Source organism: Jatropha curcas, chromosome 1 (genome assembly GCF_041381405.1).
Source record: "Jatropha curcas cultivar XTBG-Jc1 chromosome 1, XTBG_Jcur_1.0, whole genome shotgun sequence".
NCBI lineage: Eukaryota > Viridiplantae > Streptophyta > Magnoliopsida > Malpighiales > Euphorbiaceae > Jatropha > Jatropha curcas.
Window position 1 is genome coordinate 1,532,965 of NC_143151.1, and position 16,857 is coordinate 1,549,821.

General features: G+C 28.2%; 2 protein-coding genes across 3 annotated transcripts; one reads left to right on the top strand and one right to left on the bottom strand.

Annotated features, from left to right (window-relative positions):
* Positions 1-4,768: 4,768 nt before the first annotated feature.
* On the bottom strand, positions 4,769-6,469 carry LOC105629392 (NAC domain-containing protein 100). Its single transcript, XM_012210987.4, has 3 exons — positions 6,296-6,469; positions 5,922-6,175; positions 4,769-5,212 (listed from the first exon to the last, which is right to left on the bottom strand). The coding sequence occupies exons 1-3, from the start codon at positions 6,435-6,437 to the stop codon at positions 4,865-4,867; spliced, it is 744 nt and encodes a 247-aa protein (XP_012066377.1). The 5' UTR covers positions 6,438-6,469; the 3' UTR covers positions 4,769-4,864.
* Positions 6,470-14,235: 7,766 nt separating this feature from the next.
* On the top strand, positions 14,236-16,607 carry LOC149498750 (endonuclease III homolog 1, chloroplastic-like; the record flags this gene model as incomplete). Of its 2 annotated transcripts, none has more annotated exon segments than XM_089724204.1 (5): positions 14,236-14,481; positions 14,609-14,721; positions 15,556-15,619; positions 15,874-15,942; positions 16,489-16,607. In XM_089724204.1, coding segments are annotated over 5 exon segments (546 nt in total), but the record flags the coding sequence as incomplete, so codon positions are not given.
* Positions 16,608-16,857: the final 250 nt, after the last annotated feature.

Consider the following 16,857-nt stretch of genomic DNA (forward strand, 5'->3'; position numbering starts at 1 on the left):
ACTGGAAAAAAATCTGCTGAGATTGGAACTAGGAGGTTGCTTCCCACATGGATACCATCTCAATTCCAAGTCTTATACAACTATGACTGAAACCTTTTGAATCAATTTTGATTTTGATTTCAGTTTTAATCCAATAAAATCTCAACTAATTTCGTTTTGATTAATTCAACCAATTTTATTTTAATTCCAAACCGAAATCTTAGATAGTCTAGTAAATATAGAGACAAAATTAATATTACCTCCGTTTCTAAATACAAGTCACATTTGAAAAAGTACTGTGTTCCAAAATATTTGTCATATTTGTGGTTTCAAGGAATAATAAATTTTTGTTAAATTTCAAATGTGACAAGTATTTAGGAACATGGATAGTAATTATTTATTAGAGTAACAAAAAAGAAAGTGCATAATTCATATGCAAAGTAATGGATAGCCTTATACATATCATATTACATCATGGGTGAGTTCAACTTTAAATTTTAATAATGTTCAAAAAAAAAAAACTTTACATTTTAAACAAGGAAAAATTATAGTATGATTTCTATGATTTATAAAATATAATTAGTTTATCCATGCCTTTTAGAAAATAGACTAAAACAACTTTATAGTATATTACCGTTAGACTATAAGGTCCTTTCGTTCAATTTTTATACTTTTTCCATTAGGTACCTTATGAAATAATTAAAATATCCCTTTTCAATTTTAAAAACATAGGAACGAATTAGTTATTTTTTTCAAACTATAGGGACTGCACTGTAATTTTTTTATATATAAAATTAAAATATATCTCATTTGACTTCTATGTTTTCTTGTTAATTTAATGAAAAAGATGTAAAAATTGGACAAAATGATCTAATAGTGTAACGGAAGCAAAATATAGGGATAATTAGTATATTTTGAAAAGATAGGAACAGACTAATTATATTTCACAAACTACAGGGATCGTATTATAATTTTCTTTTTAAACAACGTAGGAATCTATCATATCTTGTAAGAAAAGACTTAACTTGATGTGTGAAAGAGATTTTTTTCTAATTGCAATCGATGACTAATTAATTATGATTATCAATAGTAGATTATAAAAGATTACATATTGATTCTTATGTTATCTTTGGATTTGGAATCATCTTTTTCTTTCTTTCTTTTCACCATCAGAAAGATTTGGTAGTGGAAAGAACCTTGTATGAAAACCGTGCAAAAATTATTCTTAATTTGCTAATGACTTTCACTTCTCTTGTCTTGGAATGATGTTACATATTCCTTGTCCTTAACCTTGAAGACAGCTTCATTGTGGAAAATTCATCAAAGGGAAAATTACAATATGATTTATGTGGTTTGGGAATACAGTTAGTTGGTCTTTATTTTTATTAAAATATATTAATTTGTCTCTATATTTTGCTTATGTTACACTATTAGATCCTTCTGTCTAATTTTTATATTTTTTCCGTTAAGTCAACAAGAAAACACAGAGGTCAAATAAAAGATACTAAAATATTATACTAGAAAAATTATAATGTTGTCCCTGTGATTTGAAAAGATACAACTAATTCATCCCTCATGTGGTTTTAACAATAAAAAGGGGTATTTTCGTTATTTCATAAGATACTTAACGGAAAATATGTAAAAATCGAACAAAATGACCTTATAGTCTGACGGAAATAAATTATAAGGATATTTTAATCTGTTTCCTAAAGACAGGGACGAATTAGTTGTATTTCACAAATCAAATAAATCGTACTGTAATTTTTCCTTTATAAAATAAAAAGTTTTGGCTAAAATTGATAACTCTTGCAAAAATTTAGATAAGCTGTGGTGTATTACTAAGGTAATGAAACATTGAAGTTCATTTATTTCAAAATTTTCATCTTTTAAAATAAGAATCAATTTACAAATAAATTTTTATATTTATCAATCAGGTGTAATCTAGTTAGTCCTCTCAATTATGCGAAGAGTGAAAAATTTCTATTTCGAGTATTTTCGACCATAAGTGTTTTTAACAATTTGGTAAATCCACGGAATGCTACCTCTTGTTGTGTAGTCTGAAGTTTTACGAATAAAAATAAATAAATTTTTATAATTACTATTTTTATTAAAATTATATTATTTTATTCAAGTCAAATATATAGATTCTCAAATTTAAAATTTATTTATAAATTATTCCAAAAATGATATAATAAAATTTGATTCGAGTATAATCAATGTTATAGAGTTAATGGAATAAAAGACTTTTCAAATGAAATTCTATGCAAGCCAAATATATTAAGCATCCTATGAACAAATTATATGACCACAAAAGCATATAAAAAAGTTAAAGGAAAAAAAAAATAAAAAAAGGAAGAAACTCAAAACTTACTTTATAACCTAGAGCTTCATTTTGATGGATTGTGGAAAGATTTATCAAAGTAAGATAAGATAAAAATTATAATCATGCTCTTAAAGAATTTAAAACATGCTCATAAATTTACCTTTGAAAAAAAAAAATTACTTCATCTAGAAAAAGGTAAAAATATTCTAATGCATGAATATATCTTAAACATTGATATCACTAACAATAAATTCATGTTCGATTCACTTTAAAAAACATTTCAAACTTGAAACATTTTACCTTCTAGATATCATATGATGGATCTTCCAAGATTTTAACATTTTTCTTTTTGGATTTTCTTATGATATGTAATAAATATAGTTACTCTTAATTTTAATTATTTTCATTATTTTTCGATCTTTTCTTTTTTGTCCGGAGTAATAATATGAAATCGATCAATTTTATTTCGATTTAAAACCACGCGGAATGGTAGTGTCTATAATATAAATTGGAAATTTTCTAGAAATCTCATTATCAAAACAGGAGAATTATCATTGGTAGGAAGACAACTTCCAAACAATAAGAAACAGCCAAGCAAAAGAACAAACTTGCTTTTTGAAACACAAAACAAACCCTAGGAAAGGGACACTTGAAAATACACAATATCTATGCCATAGATGACTTCAACTTTGAGCAAGTCTTTGGTTCAATAGCATATCTTAGTCTTTACATCACTTAGATATGCAATAAGTAGGTTTGCCATTTGCTTAAGATTTTCTTACAAGATCACATTTATTTAATGTATATGTAATGTAACATGCTCTTCTTTTGGTTATTCCTCGAGTTAGATAAGTAGTTGGAACACTTGAGTTTTAAACCGAGGTTCGATTTTCAAGTGACAATATTCATGAGCGATTTTTAATTTTAATTAACACTCTCGGACCAATTGGTAATTAATCAGTGAGAAATCTATAAACAATTAAAATAATATAAAATCGTGCTTAGTAAAAGTACTGCATGGTTTAAAAAGAGATAGTGTGAATTATGAGATGTAAATAAGTCGAGCTAACTCAAAAAAATTCGGTTCAAATCAAGCTTAAGCTTATTCGTTTAGCAAACGAGCGGAGCTCAAGCTCAAAATTTTTTGAGTTGAGCTCAAATCTCAAATCAAGCTTAGAGTCTAAACTTTTCAAATTCATTGAATTTCAAATCATACTCGAAATAAATTAAATTCTACCGAGATGAGCTTCCAACCGAACCAACTGGGCTCCACTCATTTAGTAACGTCCAGTTGGTTCTTGCATCGAATAAATTTTTTTTTGAAGTTTGCATCGAATAATTGAATATGCATGAACTTGCAATGATCGATTGATCATTGACTTATCTAAACGTGTTCATATTTAGGTATACGCGCAATAGAGAAATGTGTCAGGTGTGTACAAGCCCCACAGCTACTTTCTTAAAAAAAAAAAATGGTGGAACCCCCACCCTAGGGGTCCCCCACCCCCCTGCCCTGGGAATGGTGGAGGAGGTGAATCGCAGGATGTGCCTCAGAGAGTCAGTGTCCCAAAGGTGCCACGGCTTGTCTCACCATACAAGGGATCAAATTCCAAACTCTTGCAAGGACTAGGAATCGAACCCCCACCCCACACCTACTTTCTTGTATACCATTGTTGGTGCATTCTTTACTGCGCACATGCACGCTGGATCCTTGCCCCTTTTTTTTTTTTTTTTTTTTTTTAAATTGTAATTTTGAATTCATATTTCCAAAGGGAAACTATTATTGTTATATAATATTTATTAGTTATCGTAATTTGTAAATTTTTACTTTTATACCTTATACTGTAATTGTAATTTTTAGTTAAACATTAGAAGCAAAAGAAATTTTAAACTGTAATTATATTTGTATACAAGGTTTTTATTTTTTACACATTTTTCAGACCACAACTAATATAAAAATAATTACTACTCCCTCTGTTCTATTTTATTTATTAGTTATTTCTTTTTTTGGTTGTCCTAAAATATTTACAAAATTTAAATTTAGATATGTAAATAATTATTTTTCTATAATAACATTTATAATTATCCATTAAATGAAGGACTTTTATTAATATCTTAATGAGTTAAGATAAAAACAAGCAAAATAGTTTGGTGCCGAGATTCCACAAAACCAATAAACTATTGTCTCTAATAACGGTTAGATGAAAAATTAATTATATTTTTTGACTGAGAAGTGAGTATGTTAAAAGTCTTTTTTTCAAAATGCAGACTTCGTAGCTCGATCCTCGTCGTAGTAGAGTTTAGTGCATTTCAAACAACTAAACCCTCTTCTTTAACTTCAAATTAATTTGTATTTCATCTGTATTTTTTCCCCTAATCTGATTCTATTGAAATTTAAATTTACAACTCTGTAATTCCAAAGGCAATTCTAATCCAACACTTTTTTATTGATATGTGACAAAAATATCAAATACATGAAATGCCAGAAATAAAGAGAGATTAAGAACTGATTATTTATTAAAACACAACCATCCTTTATACATATAAATTGCGTTGGTAATTCTACCAGGACCAAAGACTAGGAAATTGCTGCTCACTGTAACTGGGGTCTAGCTGCTCACTGAAATAGTAATTACTACCACTACTCATATCATATTGAGTTTCTGGAATTTGCTCCTGCAGATTCCAGTAATAATCAGCTTGATGATGACCTGCATTGTCTAATGCTATTACTGAAGGTTCGTCTTGCTTGTCTTGTTCTCTGTTATTAGAGCCTGATTGGGTATTCATTGAAGTGGTACCAGCTTCTTCAGAGTTGTTGTTGCTTGATGAGTAACGTTGCCTAATATTCTCCATGTCTTCTTGTATGCTTGGCTTTCCCTTGTATTTGATCTTGCAAAGTCTCCATTCCTAAGCAAAAACCAATTAAGAGAAAAAATTGCAAAGCACATGCTTTAGTAGCTCTGATACCACTTCAAAGTATTTGAAACTAATATAAAATATTTGGTTCAGTAGCATTAAAACTAGCTCTAAAAACTACAAATTGCAAATACGAATCATCTATATAATTCGATCCAAATTAACAACAACAAAGAAAAAAATGTTAATGTCATAAGTAACAATGAGCAGCTCAAGTGGTAAGATATACTCAAGTTCAGTGAATAATTCTGCAAGTTCAAGTAGTTCAACGCTTAAATAAAACTAATCTCATATTCAAAAGACATGGAGTACTCGTGGAGAAAAAAAGGAGTTCAATGACATTCTCTATTTTATGTTAAATTTATACATGCATGAAAATTTTTTTTTTTTTGAAACAGGATATGTTAATTTTCCTTTGAGCCATAGAGTATTTTCAACCCCTCTCAGGCTTTCAGCAACACTGTCTAGGAACTGAACTTATATTTTTATTCTTACAGAATAGAGTACGCCGGGAGCTACATGTTGTTTACTTGCATGCATGGAATTTTTTTTATTGGGTTAATCACACAACGACAATATTCAAACTCATACCTTACCGTTCAGAACACTATTCCAATTTAATAGTGAAAAAAATCACTTCCTCTTATATGAAAATGAAACAATTTGCTCTAACCAATAAAAAAATGGAAGTGGAACAAACCGTTTCTTTGGATTGAAGGCTGTACTCATGCATTATCCAATTGGTCTTAATGGCATTATTACGGTTCTTGAGTTGGTCTTTGTACTTATGAAAAGTTAAAGGCCTTTTATAGCCAATAAGATCTTTACTAACATGAACTTTCTTGACATGGCTTGTAGCTTTCCACCATCCCCTTCCTGATACTTCCCTGGAATCATTTTCTCTCTTGCAATAATAGTATCTCTCGTCATTTCCTATAGCCTCACTATGGCTCCCTGTAATTTACATAACAAAGTGGATTAATCACTAAAGAAACACAGAAAGTAAGAAAAAAAGAAAAGAAAAGAAAAGAAAGAAAAGGAAATGAAGAAAAGAAGAGATGAGCAAGAACAGACATTGGAGATGTTGAGGTTCATTGTCGTAAATATTTGCATGGATTATAAAGTGGAGAGGCATTTCTTGGTTAGAAGCTTTTTTGTCTAAGATTTGGATAAGCTCTTCATCAGTAGGATTGAATCTGAAGCCATGTGGAACCATTTTCAGACCTGCACTGCACTTTTGTGTCTTAATTTGTTAGTGAATGCAATTAAGACAGGCAGTCATGCACTATTATATACAAGGAAGATAATTAACACTGTATATGAAAATAACATATGGGTTCAGGGAGAAATTTGGTAGAAGAAAATATGTCAATATATGCCCACCTGAAATAATGCAATTGAGTCTAAATAATCGTTTATTTAGGCTGAATTCTGAATATTAAATCTGAATTCACTATCTCATCGAACTAAATAATTAAAAAGTTGTATTAAGACTTGATTATTGAATGATTAAGAAGTTGTGTACGGTATTATTTTATTATTGTAAAGACAATGAGTTATACAGCTTATTGAATTAATTTTAAAAAGAAATTTAATCGTTCAGATGAAGTTTGACTTACAAATTCATATAAGTAAATGATATGATTTAGCTCAAATTAAATAAGTTTTATTTTTTATTATCGGAATGAATAAATTAGAGGTCCAATAAGCTATCATTAAACTGAAATAAACGGTCTATAACAATTAATTAATTTGATGTAAGTATACTTTGTTTTTACTATTTTAAAATTAATTTTTTTTTAGTTATAACAATTCAGCCGAACAAAAATAGGATTTTAAGGAGTAATACATTCTAAAATATTATGGTTGAGGAACTAAGGTTTGATAACTATATTTAGAAAATGATAATCAATATTTTAAAAAAAAAAAGTTAAATCAAACTGTAATTTAATGTCAAACGTAAAAGTTAAAATGTGATGAAATTATCGTTCGTTGCTATTTGTCAGGCCCGCCATGCAAATTTAAAAAATTTCGAGCTAACTAGTTGCGTTTGTTACAAATTGAACTAGAAAGGTATTAATTTGAACTTACTTTGTTTTTTCAACAAGAAATCAAACTGGAAATTTCATTAGGAGAAAACTATACAATATATGGAATATAGATCAATATATTTTTATATTTTTGTAAAACAAGTCTAATAATAAACTATCTATATAAAGAATAAAAAAAAATACAATTTTAATTTGAAGTATCCGATCAAGTTGACTGATCATAATATATGTACCATATGCGATCGTTCGCTCCACTTAGTAGCTATTCATGACCATTGTTCGACTTTATGGTCTTTTTACAAATTTAATTTGATTATCTTCAAAATTTTTTTCTTCTATCAAAGATGACATCTACACTTCTTTTTGTATAACCACCGAAATAACAAAATCATCATAATAGTGATAACAAACTTAGAAACTATCAAACGACTGGATCTGAAAACAAATCCAAAAATATGAACAACAATAATTTCAATATCTGAGTAATAATAATTCAGAGTCCGAGGATTATTCGGAAAAAATAAAAATAAGGGAAGACAAGGGTAACTGTCGGTGATATTTCAAACAGTTGATAAACAAATTCAAGCTGTTTTCATGAACAATTTCGAACAGTTAAACTCTTTTAAAGCACTTTTGTAGCTTGAAACTAATTTAATTTATTGAAAAAAAAATAATTTATTTGATATTTTGGCAGAAATAACCAATCTCATCATTTCCACCTAATTAAGCATTTAATAGATTTTCTTTTTTTTTTTTTTTGAAATTTTTTTAAAAAATTTTAAACAATAATGAAAAGGAATTTAATCAACGTCAATGGGATCCCCAAAAAGATCTCCCATGATGTTATTGTACCAGGAAGAAAATCCATACGGCATTGTTTTTTCTTTTATATATATATATATATATATATATATATATATATATATATATATATATATATATATATATATAGTTTTCATTTCGAAAGTATCTTGGATGATGCTTGACTTGTAGATTTTGGTTGACTTGACTTACTATTTATTTTTCTTGCTTTTATTTTTTTAATTTTTATTGTTAATTATATTAATTAATGAATTTAATTATAAAAAGATGCTTCCTCTCCATCCCATTGCAAGTGACTGTTCACATAATTACACCATAATTAAATAAAAAGCATTAAGCAATTTTAATTTTAGTCTTAATTAATTAAATACTTTTGTATCAATTTTTTTAAAATAAATAATGCTAACTTAATTAATTAATAGACAAATTCTAAGTATATATGTCAAAAATGAATTAGTTCAAAATTTGGTTCCACTTAATTCAATTATAAATATATATATATGTATATATAAAATAAGATTTCCATCAATGATGTAATGAAACAAAGTTTATTATATTCTTTGAGCTCGATTTAATATAAAAAATTCAAATATTTGGGTAGATTTATTTATTAATCTACAAATCAAAGTTTGAGTAAACTATTCAACCTTTTTTTTTATAAAATAAATAAATAAATAAATTATTCAAACTCAAACATTTAATATATGTTGTAAAAGTCAAGGGATAACTCAATTGATAAATGAAATTTCTTTTCTTATTGTTCATATTTGATTTTTTAAGTCAATACCTAAAATAAATTTTCGATTTTTCATAAAAATTTTAAAAAAATATTAACTTAGATTCATAAAAAATTTATAGCTAAAGCAATCATATATTGTCTGATTGATAAAAGTATGAGAAATTAAAACTCTAATATTTCCAATCACACAGTCTGTCAAAATAAAAAATGTTTTGGAACTTTTAAAATATATTATTGAGATATTGACTTATAAAATGTAAATAAATTTTCAGTATTAAGAATATATATTTGACATTTTCTTATTTTTCTAAAAAAAATATTTGTATTTACAAAATTCCAACAATGGAAATGATTTTTGAATGAAGTTTGTGTTCATTGACTGACTTGGAGAGTAAATTTATCATAAAATATTGCAATAAATGATCATGTGTTTCAACGGTAGAGATTGTGTTGGAAAAGTGATCATTTGACAGGGATGGTTCAGATTCGGAATCTTGAATCCTGTTTGTGGGATTGGGTAGAGAAAAGAAAAATCTGCCTAACGGATTTGGAATTTGGACACTTCAAAATCTCAGAATCGGAATTGACAATCACAGAACAAAGTCTGCAATCCGAATTGGACCCGTTTCAGATATACATGGAGACAATCAGACAATCGAATCGAGTTTGGATATTTTGAAAACTTTGGAAAAAAAAAAAAAAAACCAGTTAGATTAGCCAAAGTAGAATATATTTTTTTTTAGAAATAAAGGAGATATTTCATTAATTAGAAAGGAAATAGAAATTTATATAAATAAAAAAAAAAAGATTATAATAGAGAATTTGAACGGTCCAATAACCAATTGCTAGAGTTCATAATTGATTCATTTTATCACACTCTCCAGTAAGTGGCAAATCTATATTCACTATTGGACATCCTAATCTTTCAATGGGTCCCATCAAATAAAGTAGTTGAACCAACCAAAAAACAATATCTTCATAAAAGGAATTAAACATATCAATTAAATCTCTACATAGAAACCTCAAAATCTATCAATAAGGATATATTTGCAAAAATTAAGGGTCTTTTCGATAAAATTAGCTGTTTTGGTTGCGTTTAGTTGTTAACTGTTTGAGTGAATTTTTATAAAACGCTAAGAACAAAATGTTATATGAGTTAATTTTTCATAAAATATTACTTTAACTTTTAAAAGTTTGCTCAAACGTTATGTTACCGAACACTATAAAAAATAGTGATTAGCATTTTGACTAAAAGCTAAAAGCTATTATCGAATATAATCAAAACGCTAAAAGTTATTGCCAAATACAATCAAAATGCTAAAAGCTGTTGCGAACACAATCTAAATGAAAATCTAATAATACATATATAACTCTGAAAATTATTTAAAAAACATAAAAAATTGAGAAAATAAAGTAAAATAAAAAATAAACAGAAAAGAGGATAATTAATGGTGAAAACCCACGTATGGCCGCCAAAAAAGAAGAAGAAAAAAGTGTACTATATTTTTTTTTAATTCATTAGAGATATTTATAAGTCGAAATAACACTCCACACGCTACACAATAAATATAACCCTCCTCTTAACTCATCAAATTGGTGAAAATAATTATAATCGAAAAGATTCGAACTCGAGACCTCTCATTTCTCATATAAGTGAGAAAACCAACCAAACTAACTACCATGTAATTGGCTACATTTTGCATGCAAAATATTTTTGTTTTATGTATGTGTATACACATAATTCTTTAGAAAAATTAGAAGTAGTTTTGAGTTTGTAATTATGATTTATGAAACACTAAGAAAATTATTAGATTAAGGAATTAAGTATGAACTAATTTAGTATAATTACTTTTTAGAACAACATCTTTTAAACACATACATTTGGTATTCGGGGTTAACAATTTTTTTCAGAAAAATTACTATTTTCTAGATACTCTAACAAAAACTTACACAATGATTTATTCTTAAAGATTTTTATCAATAATTCTAACCATTTTTTTTTAAAACCCCAAAATAACAATATCACAAAATCATAATTAGTGTTGGAAAAGATCTTGATATTCTTCAAATTTAAACCTAATTCATTAACATTTTGTTTGGGAAAAAGCGGAAGAAAAATGTTACGTCCCTCTATTATTTTCGCTCAAAATTAGAGAAATTCAAAATATACAAGCTCTAGCGGAAAAATATTGCTTGCTTTAGTATTTTTCGTCTCTTATTTTTAAATATTTTATATAATTATTTTTGTTCCTCTAAAAAACCACTATCATCAATAGTTGAAAAACCTATAGTCGGACGTGTTTCATACGAGGTAGAAACCATTGCAGTTGGACATGTTTGATAGAAAAGCTGTCCAACAACTTTACTTCAGTCATTTTTTTAAAGATAATATTAAGATTTCGTTAAAAAACTTTAAATCAATATAAATATTATAAGGAGGACAAGACCTCTCTCTTGAAGACTAGACATAGAATAAAATTATAAAATAATTATTGCTCGCTGATCTAATAAGAAATTCTAATAAAAAAATAGAAGGTGAACTCGAATAAAATGGATAGATCTTCAAAAGTGGTTGATTGGATGAACTCCCCGAATCTTCTATACATGGCGTAATTATTCATGAATTAGTTGCTTATGACGAACATAGATGATTTCAACCAATAAATCCAATGGAGGAACAGGCTGCAAGACCAGGCTCCAAAAGACGAAGATCATCGTATAGTTAAAAAATTCTCCACAAATTGTAAACTATCCAAATAAACCAAACAAATGCAAACAACAAAACAAAACTCTACATAAAATGGAGAGATCATAAACTCCACACAAGATAGAGATAAAACACAAAGTAGCAGAAACATAAATAACATGAATCTATGACAGAATATACATAGATTTGTAATTTATTTAACAAAAAATATAAAAATTTGCAACAAAACTAAAAATATACTAAATATATGAGGAGGAATTGTCACGAGAGACAAGAATCAGCTCATCTCCGTATCTATATGCTTGATTTTATGTTTCAATAGAGAGAAGGGAAGAAAATTTTAATGGCGAAAGAGAGAGAGAGGGAGGCAGTGGTTAGGATTTCGTCAATATTTTACTTCCATCAGTTTGATTTTGTTGTCCATGTTTCTGTTTATATTTGTGACTGCAAATTGTTTTTATCCATCTTTTTCTTTTTTTGATAATATTCTTTCAATTTTTATGTGTATGTCAATTTGATGAAATATCATTTTATTTGTTATAATTTCTATTTAATTTTCAGTACTCAGGAAAGAAACATGAAAATACATACGACAAATAATCGTTGAAATCTTAACCCTGATATGAATGATTAATGAGGAGTAACTCAAGTGGTAAGGTATATTAGTATTTAACAAATCATTTTTATAAGGTCAAGAGTTTGATCCGTAAAAAAAATATTTATGGAGAAGGGCAATTATGAATTCCGAAAGCAAAATTAGTTTATATACTCAAAAAGATATATGAATACGGGTAGGAATACTATATATTGAATCTTGATTCAAATAATAAATGGTTTGAATATATGAAACATCTTATAAACTACGAAGGATCTTTCCACTTTGGTAATTTATTAATGAATAGTTTGAAATTCGGTTGTGGAATTTTTTTAAACATTTTGGTCCAAGTCTTATATTACATGAATCATTCTAGATTTGGTGAATCCTTGAATTGTGTCATTAAATACATGTGCAAATCTAAAAAGAAGAAACATAATTTGTACATTGACTTCTTTGTACAGCAGCCTCTAATTAGGATTCTGGTAGATCCGAACTGAATCGAGGAACCGTACTGAATCGAACCGAAATAGTAGGAGCAGAACTAAATACAATTTATTATTTTGGTTCTGATTTCAGTTCTTATAAATAATTATAATGTTTATTTTGAGCAAATTTTTAAGATTCTTACATTACATAATCTTGTTTGGCTACTAGAGTTAGACAAGGAACAGTAGAGCCATAAAAAGGAATAATTACACATTATAATGTCCTTAACTTGGACATGTGGATAAAAGGAGAAGGAAGATGCTTATCGCGAGTAGTATATCGCGAGTAGGAATTCCAAAATCCTACATGAAGTTAGAAAGGGCTAGGATGGGAGAGTATACCATCGTTGGTGTTTTAATGAATTGAAAATTACAAAAGATTATAGAATTAATTTTGATATCTCAAAAAAAAAAAAAAAAATATATATATATATATATATAGTTTTACAACATGCAATATTGCTTTGTAACATTACATTACAATTTCATTATTATTTAGCAGAGTATATCATTGCTTTTAGTATTGAGCTACATGTTTTATCTTCTCTTTGTGGATGAGAGGACGGTAAGTTACCACTAATTGCCAATAACTCTTTATAAATGAATAGCTCCCAATACCTGCTTTTGGGATAAATGTTTATTTTCATAGTTTCAAAATGAAATAGGCAGAAATAATATTATTAAATTAATGAAAATTCTCTTGTAAGAGATCCTTAAATCGAGATCTTTTATTTTTCATGTTTTTATAAAAAGTGAAAAAATCAATCAAATTATATATGATTTTCTGATAAACAAAAGATGAAATGTTATAAAATTTTAAGTAGAGAGCTGATATAAAGATAGTATAGTCAATCACAATTTTTTTTTTTTTTTTTTGGCTATAGTTGAGATTGCTTAATAACTTTTTTAAATAGATTGAGAAAGGTTTGCTCCAAGTGAAATCATGGAAATGATAACATGTCCAAGTCCCATTGTTCAGGATCGAATTTGTATTGGGCCTGGCCCATGTGTTAGAAAAAAAAAAAGAAAAAAGAAAAAGCACCATTAAGAAATTAAAAATGAAAGGAAGTATGATTTAAAGAGAAGAAAAATAAAAGGGGATAGAAGGAAAATAGAAGAATTTTACCTAATTGGTTTAAAAACTAAAAATTAGATAAAAAATAGAAAGGAGAATTTTATTATAAACTACTCAAAATTGAATGATTTAACATTTTATTAAAAATATGGACGGTAGAGGTCTCGAGTTTGAGTTGTCCCTACCACATGAGTTATTAATAATATGGTTAATGTTATTCAAAAGGAAAACGTATGCTTGTTATATAATCTATATTATTATTCCGGTCCTCAAATTATAAAAAAAAAAAATCCAAATTCAATGAGAAGTATCTAAAATATGAACTCCAAAATCAATAGCAAAAATCACTAATTGATCTGCCCTAAAATGAGCTTTCTTACAAATTATCTTTTACTTCTTGAACTCTTATTCTTCTATATTTTTTTCTTCAGTAATTTTTATTTAATAGTTTATCATTTTATATTAATTTATATACATAAATTATATATATTCACATTTTTTTTTTTCTAACAACCAAGCATCAGTTTTCCTATATATTATTTTAATTACTAGTTTTATGATTTAAATTTTCAGAAATTGCCTCGAATGGTGTACAAATTTTAATGCAGATTATAATCCGACTCAGTCCCTCCACAACCCAAATGAGTCTCACTTTTCTGAGAAGTCCTTTACTTCTTCCAATAGCTTTTGGGCGATTCAAATGTAACAAAATGCCCAATACAAAATTCTCTTCCAAAATCCTCCAATCTAAATCACTGATTCTTTCTTCTGACCCAATCCCAGGTTAGAAACAAACAAAAACCTTAAACTTCTCAAAAAAAGAAAATTTTTTTCTTGTCTTTACTTCTTTTCATTGCTACCTCATTAGTAACCATTTTTCATGATTTCTTCTTTCATATGCAAATTTCAGGTCCTGAGGAAGACTCAAAGCCAGAAACTCGTGTTTTTGTCACGAAAAAAAGAACCCAAAAGGCTCTGGAAGTTGCAGAAAGTGAGCTTAAAGTAGAACCTAAGAAAGAGAAAGTAAGAGTCTTTCTTTTCCTATTTATTTTCTTCCTCGAACGTTTTGCACAGGGGTGTCTTTTTAATCCTGAAACGAAATTGTGATAATGGTTTTCCTTTTATTTGTTTTCCTGGTACGTTTAAAGTAGATTCTCGTGTCTGTTTTTGGTATTGTACCCTTAAATACTTGTTGGTTTTAAATTCTTTGTTAAGTATTAATTACCACTGGATATTTATTTTCTTAATTGTACATCAAATGAAGATAATGCATGGGTTCTATTGCCTAATTGATCTCTTCTAGAATCATGTAGAAAAGAAAAGAAAAGCCTTAAATAAGTCATTCATACGATATATCATTCAGATTTTTCTCAGTGGGAAAGATTATGCCTTTAATTTACTTTTTACTGATTCATATTCCATTTTGTTGTTAGCTTTGCTTGAGTTGTTGCTGATTGGTTACGTAGATGCATTTTTTGTCAAGTGTTAAACTCCAGAAATTGTAGCAGGCAGGTATTAAGGACATAAAAGAAAAAGCAAAGAGAAAGGTCTTGAGAAAATTAAAGTAAGCTAATAGTTAACGGGAATGCCCCCTGACCCAAAGTTCAATGCAGTGAATTACTCTTTGTAGATGAAAAAGTTGAACCTTAATTATGCTGTACTTTTATCATTAGATTGGACTCCATTTACATTAATGATACTCTTTTCCATATCAGCACTGCGTGTTAGATTACCATTCCAATGGTTATCTGTGCTCCTGATAGACTTTAGAATATGTCAATATTTGAATGCTTAGCATATTAATTTTGTGTGATAGTTGATTAAAAAGATCAAAATATTTGTACATTCTCTATGCAGCTGTCTTCTTTACCTGACATTGAAGATTTTGCGTATAAAAAGGCAAATGGATCTATGCCTTTAAGTAAGCACTTTCTTTGAATATCTTATCTTTAATTACCTTCATCAATTCCTAAGTACAAATGGATCTATGCGTTTAAGTAAGCACTTTCTTTGAATATCTTATCTTTAATTACCTTCATCAATTCCTAAGTACAAATGGATCTATGCATTTAAGTAAGCACTTTCTTTGAATATCTTATCTTTAATTACCTTCTCCATCAATTCCTAAGTAACGACTCATTTTTAGTTTTATTTTTCATGCAAATGCTTCTGCAGGAAAGTCAAACCGCACCACAGATGTGCTTCCTGTGGACACCGAGATTGCTTCTACTGTTATATCAACGGGTACACAGAAGTGTATGGACTCAAATTGGTTATGGTGTTAGCAAATATAAGAAACGATATTTGGGAAGAAACCAATGTTTGAACGAAATGCCTGTTACTTTCTTTTTTTAATTAAAAACTTGTAGCTTGAGCTGATGAAAAAAGGCAGCTGAATCTTGCCTTGACTAGGGATGAGGGAGTACATGGGATTTTGGGTATAGAGTTTGTGCAAGTTAATCTTTGGGACTATAATGTTTTTTTATGAAATATGTGATTAAAAACATATTGTTGACAATCATACACAGTTTTACCTTTTATCTTTATAAAAATCCTTTTATCAAACTATATAGCTACTCTGTTTGAGTGCATTGGCTGTAAAATATAAAGATTAAAATGAAACACCACTAGATATTTGTTTCTTTTTTTTTTTTTCTTTTTTTTGCTGGTTTATATGCCTTGGTTCATAAATGTCATGTTGGTTGACAGCTGACAACCTAAGTTGCCAACTGGAGGATATTCAACTGTTATACACTGATCTTTTCAAATTTATGCATTTATTTGATGCAGATGAAGCCCCTGCCGACTGGAAAATAGTGCTTGAAGGGATCCGCAAAATGAGGTCCTCAGAAGATGCACCAGTAGACACAATGGGATGTGAGAAAGCTGGAAGTTTTCTTCCTCCTAAGGTATTTTCCCTAACAGTTTGATACTGGCTTTGTAAAGAGAACAGGTAGACATTAGGTTATTACTAGTATGTCATCGTTAGATGTCAGCATATCTTTCTTGTTTTAGATTAAAAACTCTGATGCTTCTCTTCTTTGTAAATTTTCTTAGCTTACAGCTTCTTCTATGTTATCATATTGCTTAGAGGAAGTCATTTTATTGTTAAAAGTCTTATTTTGCGGCACATTATGGCTATAATCATGAAATTCTGCA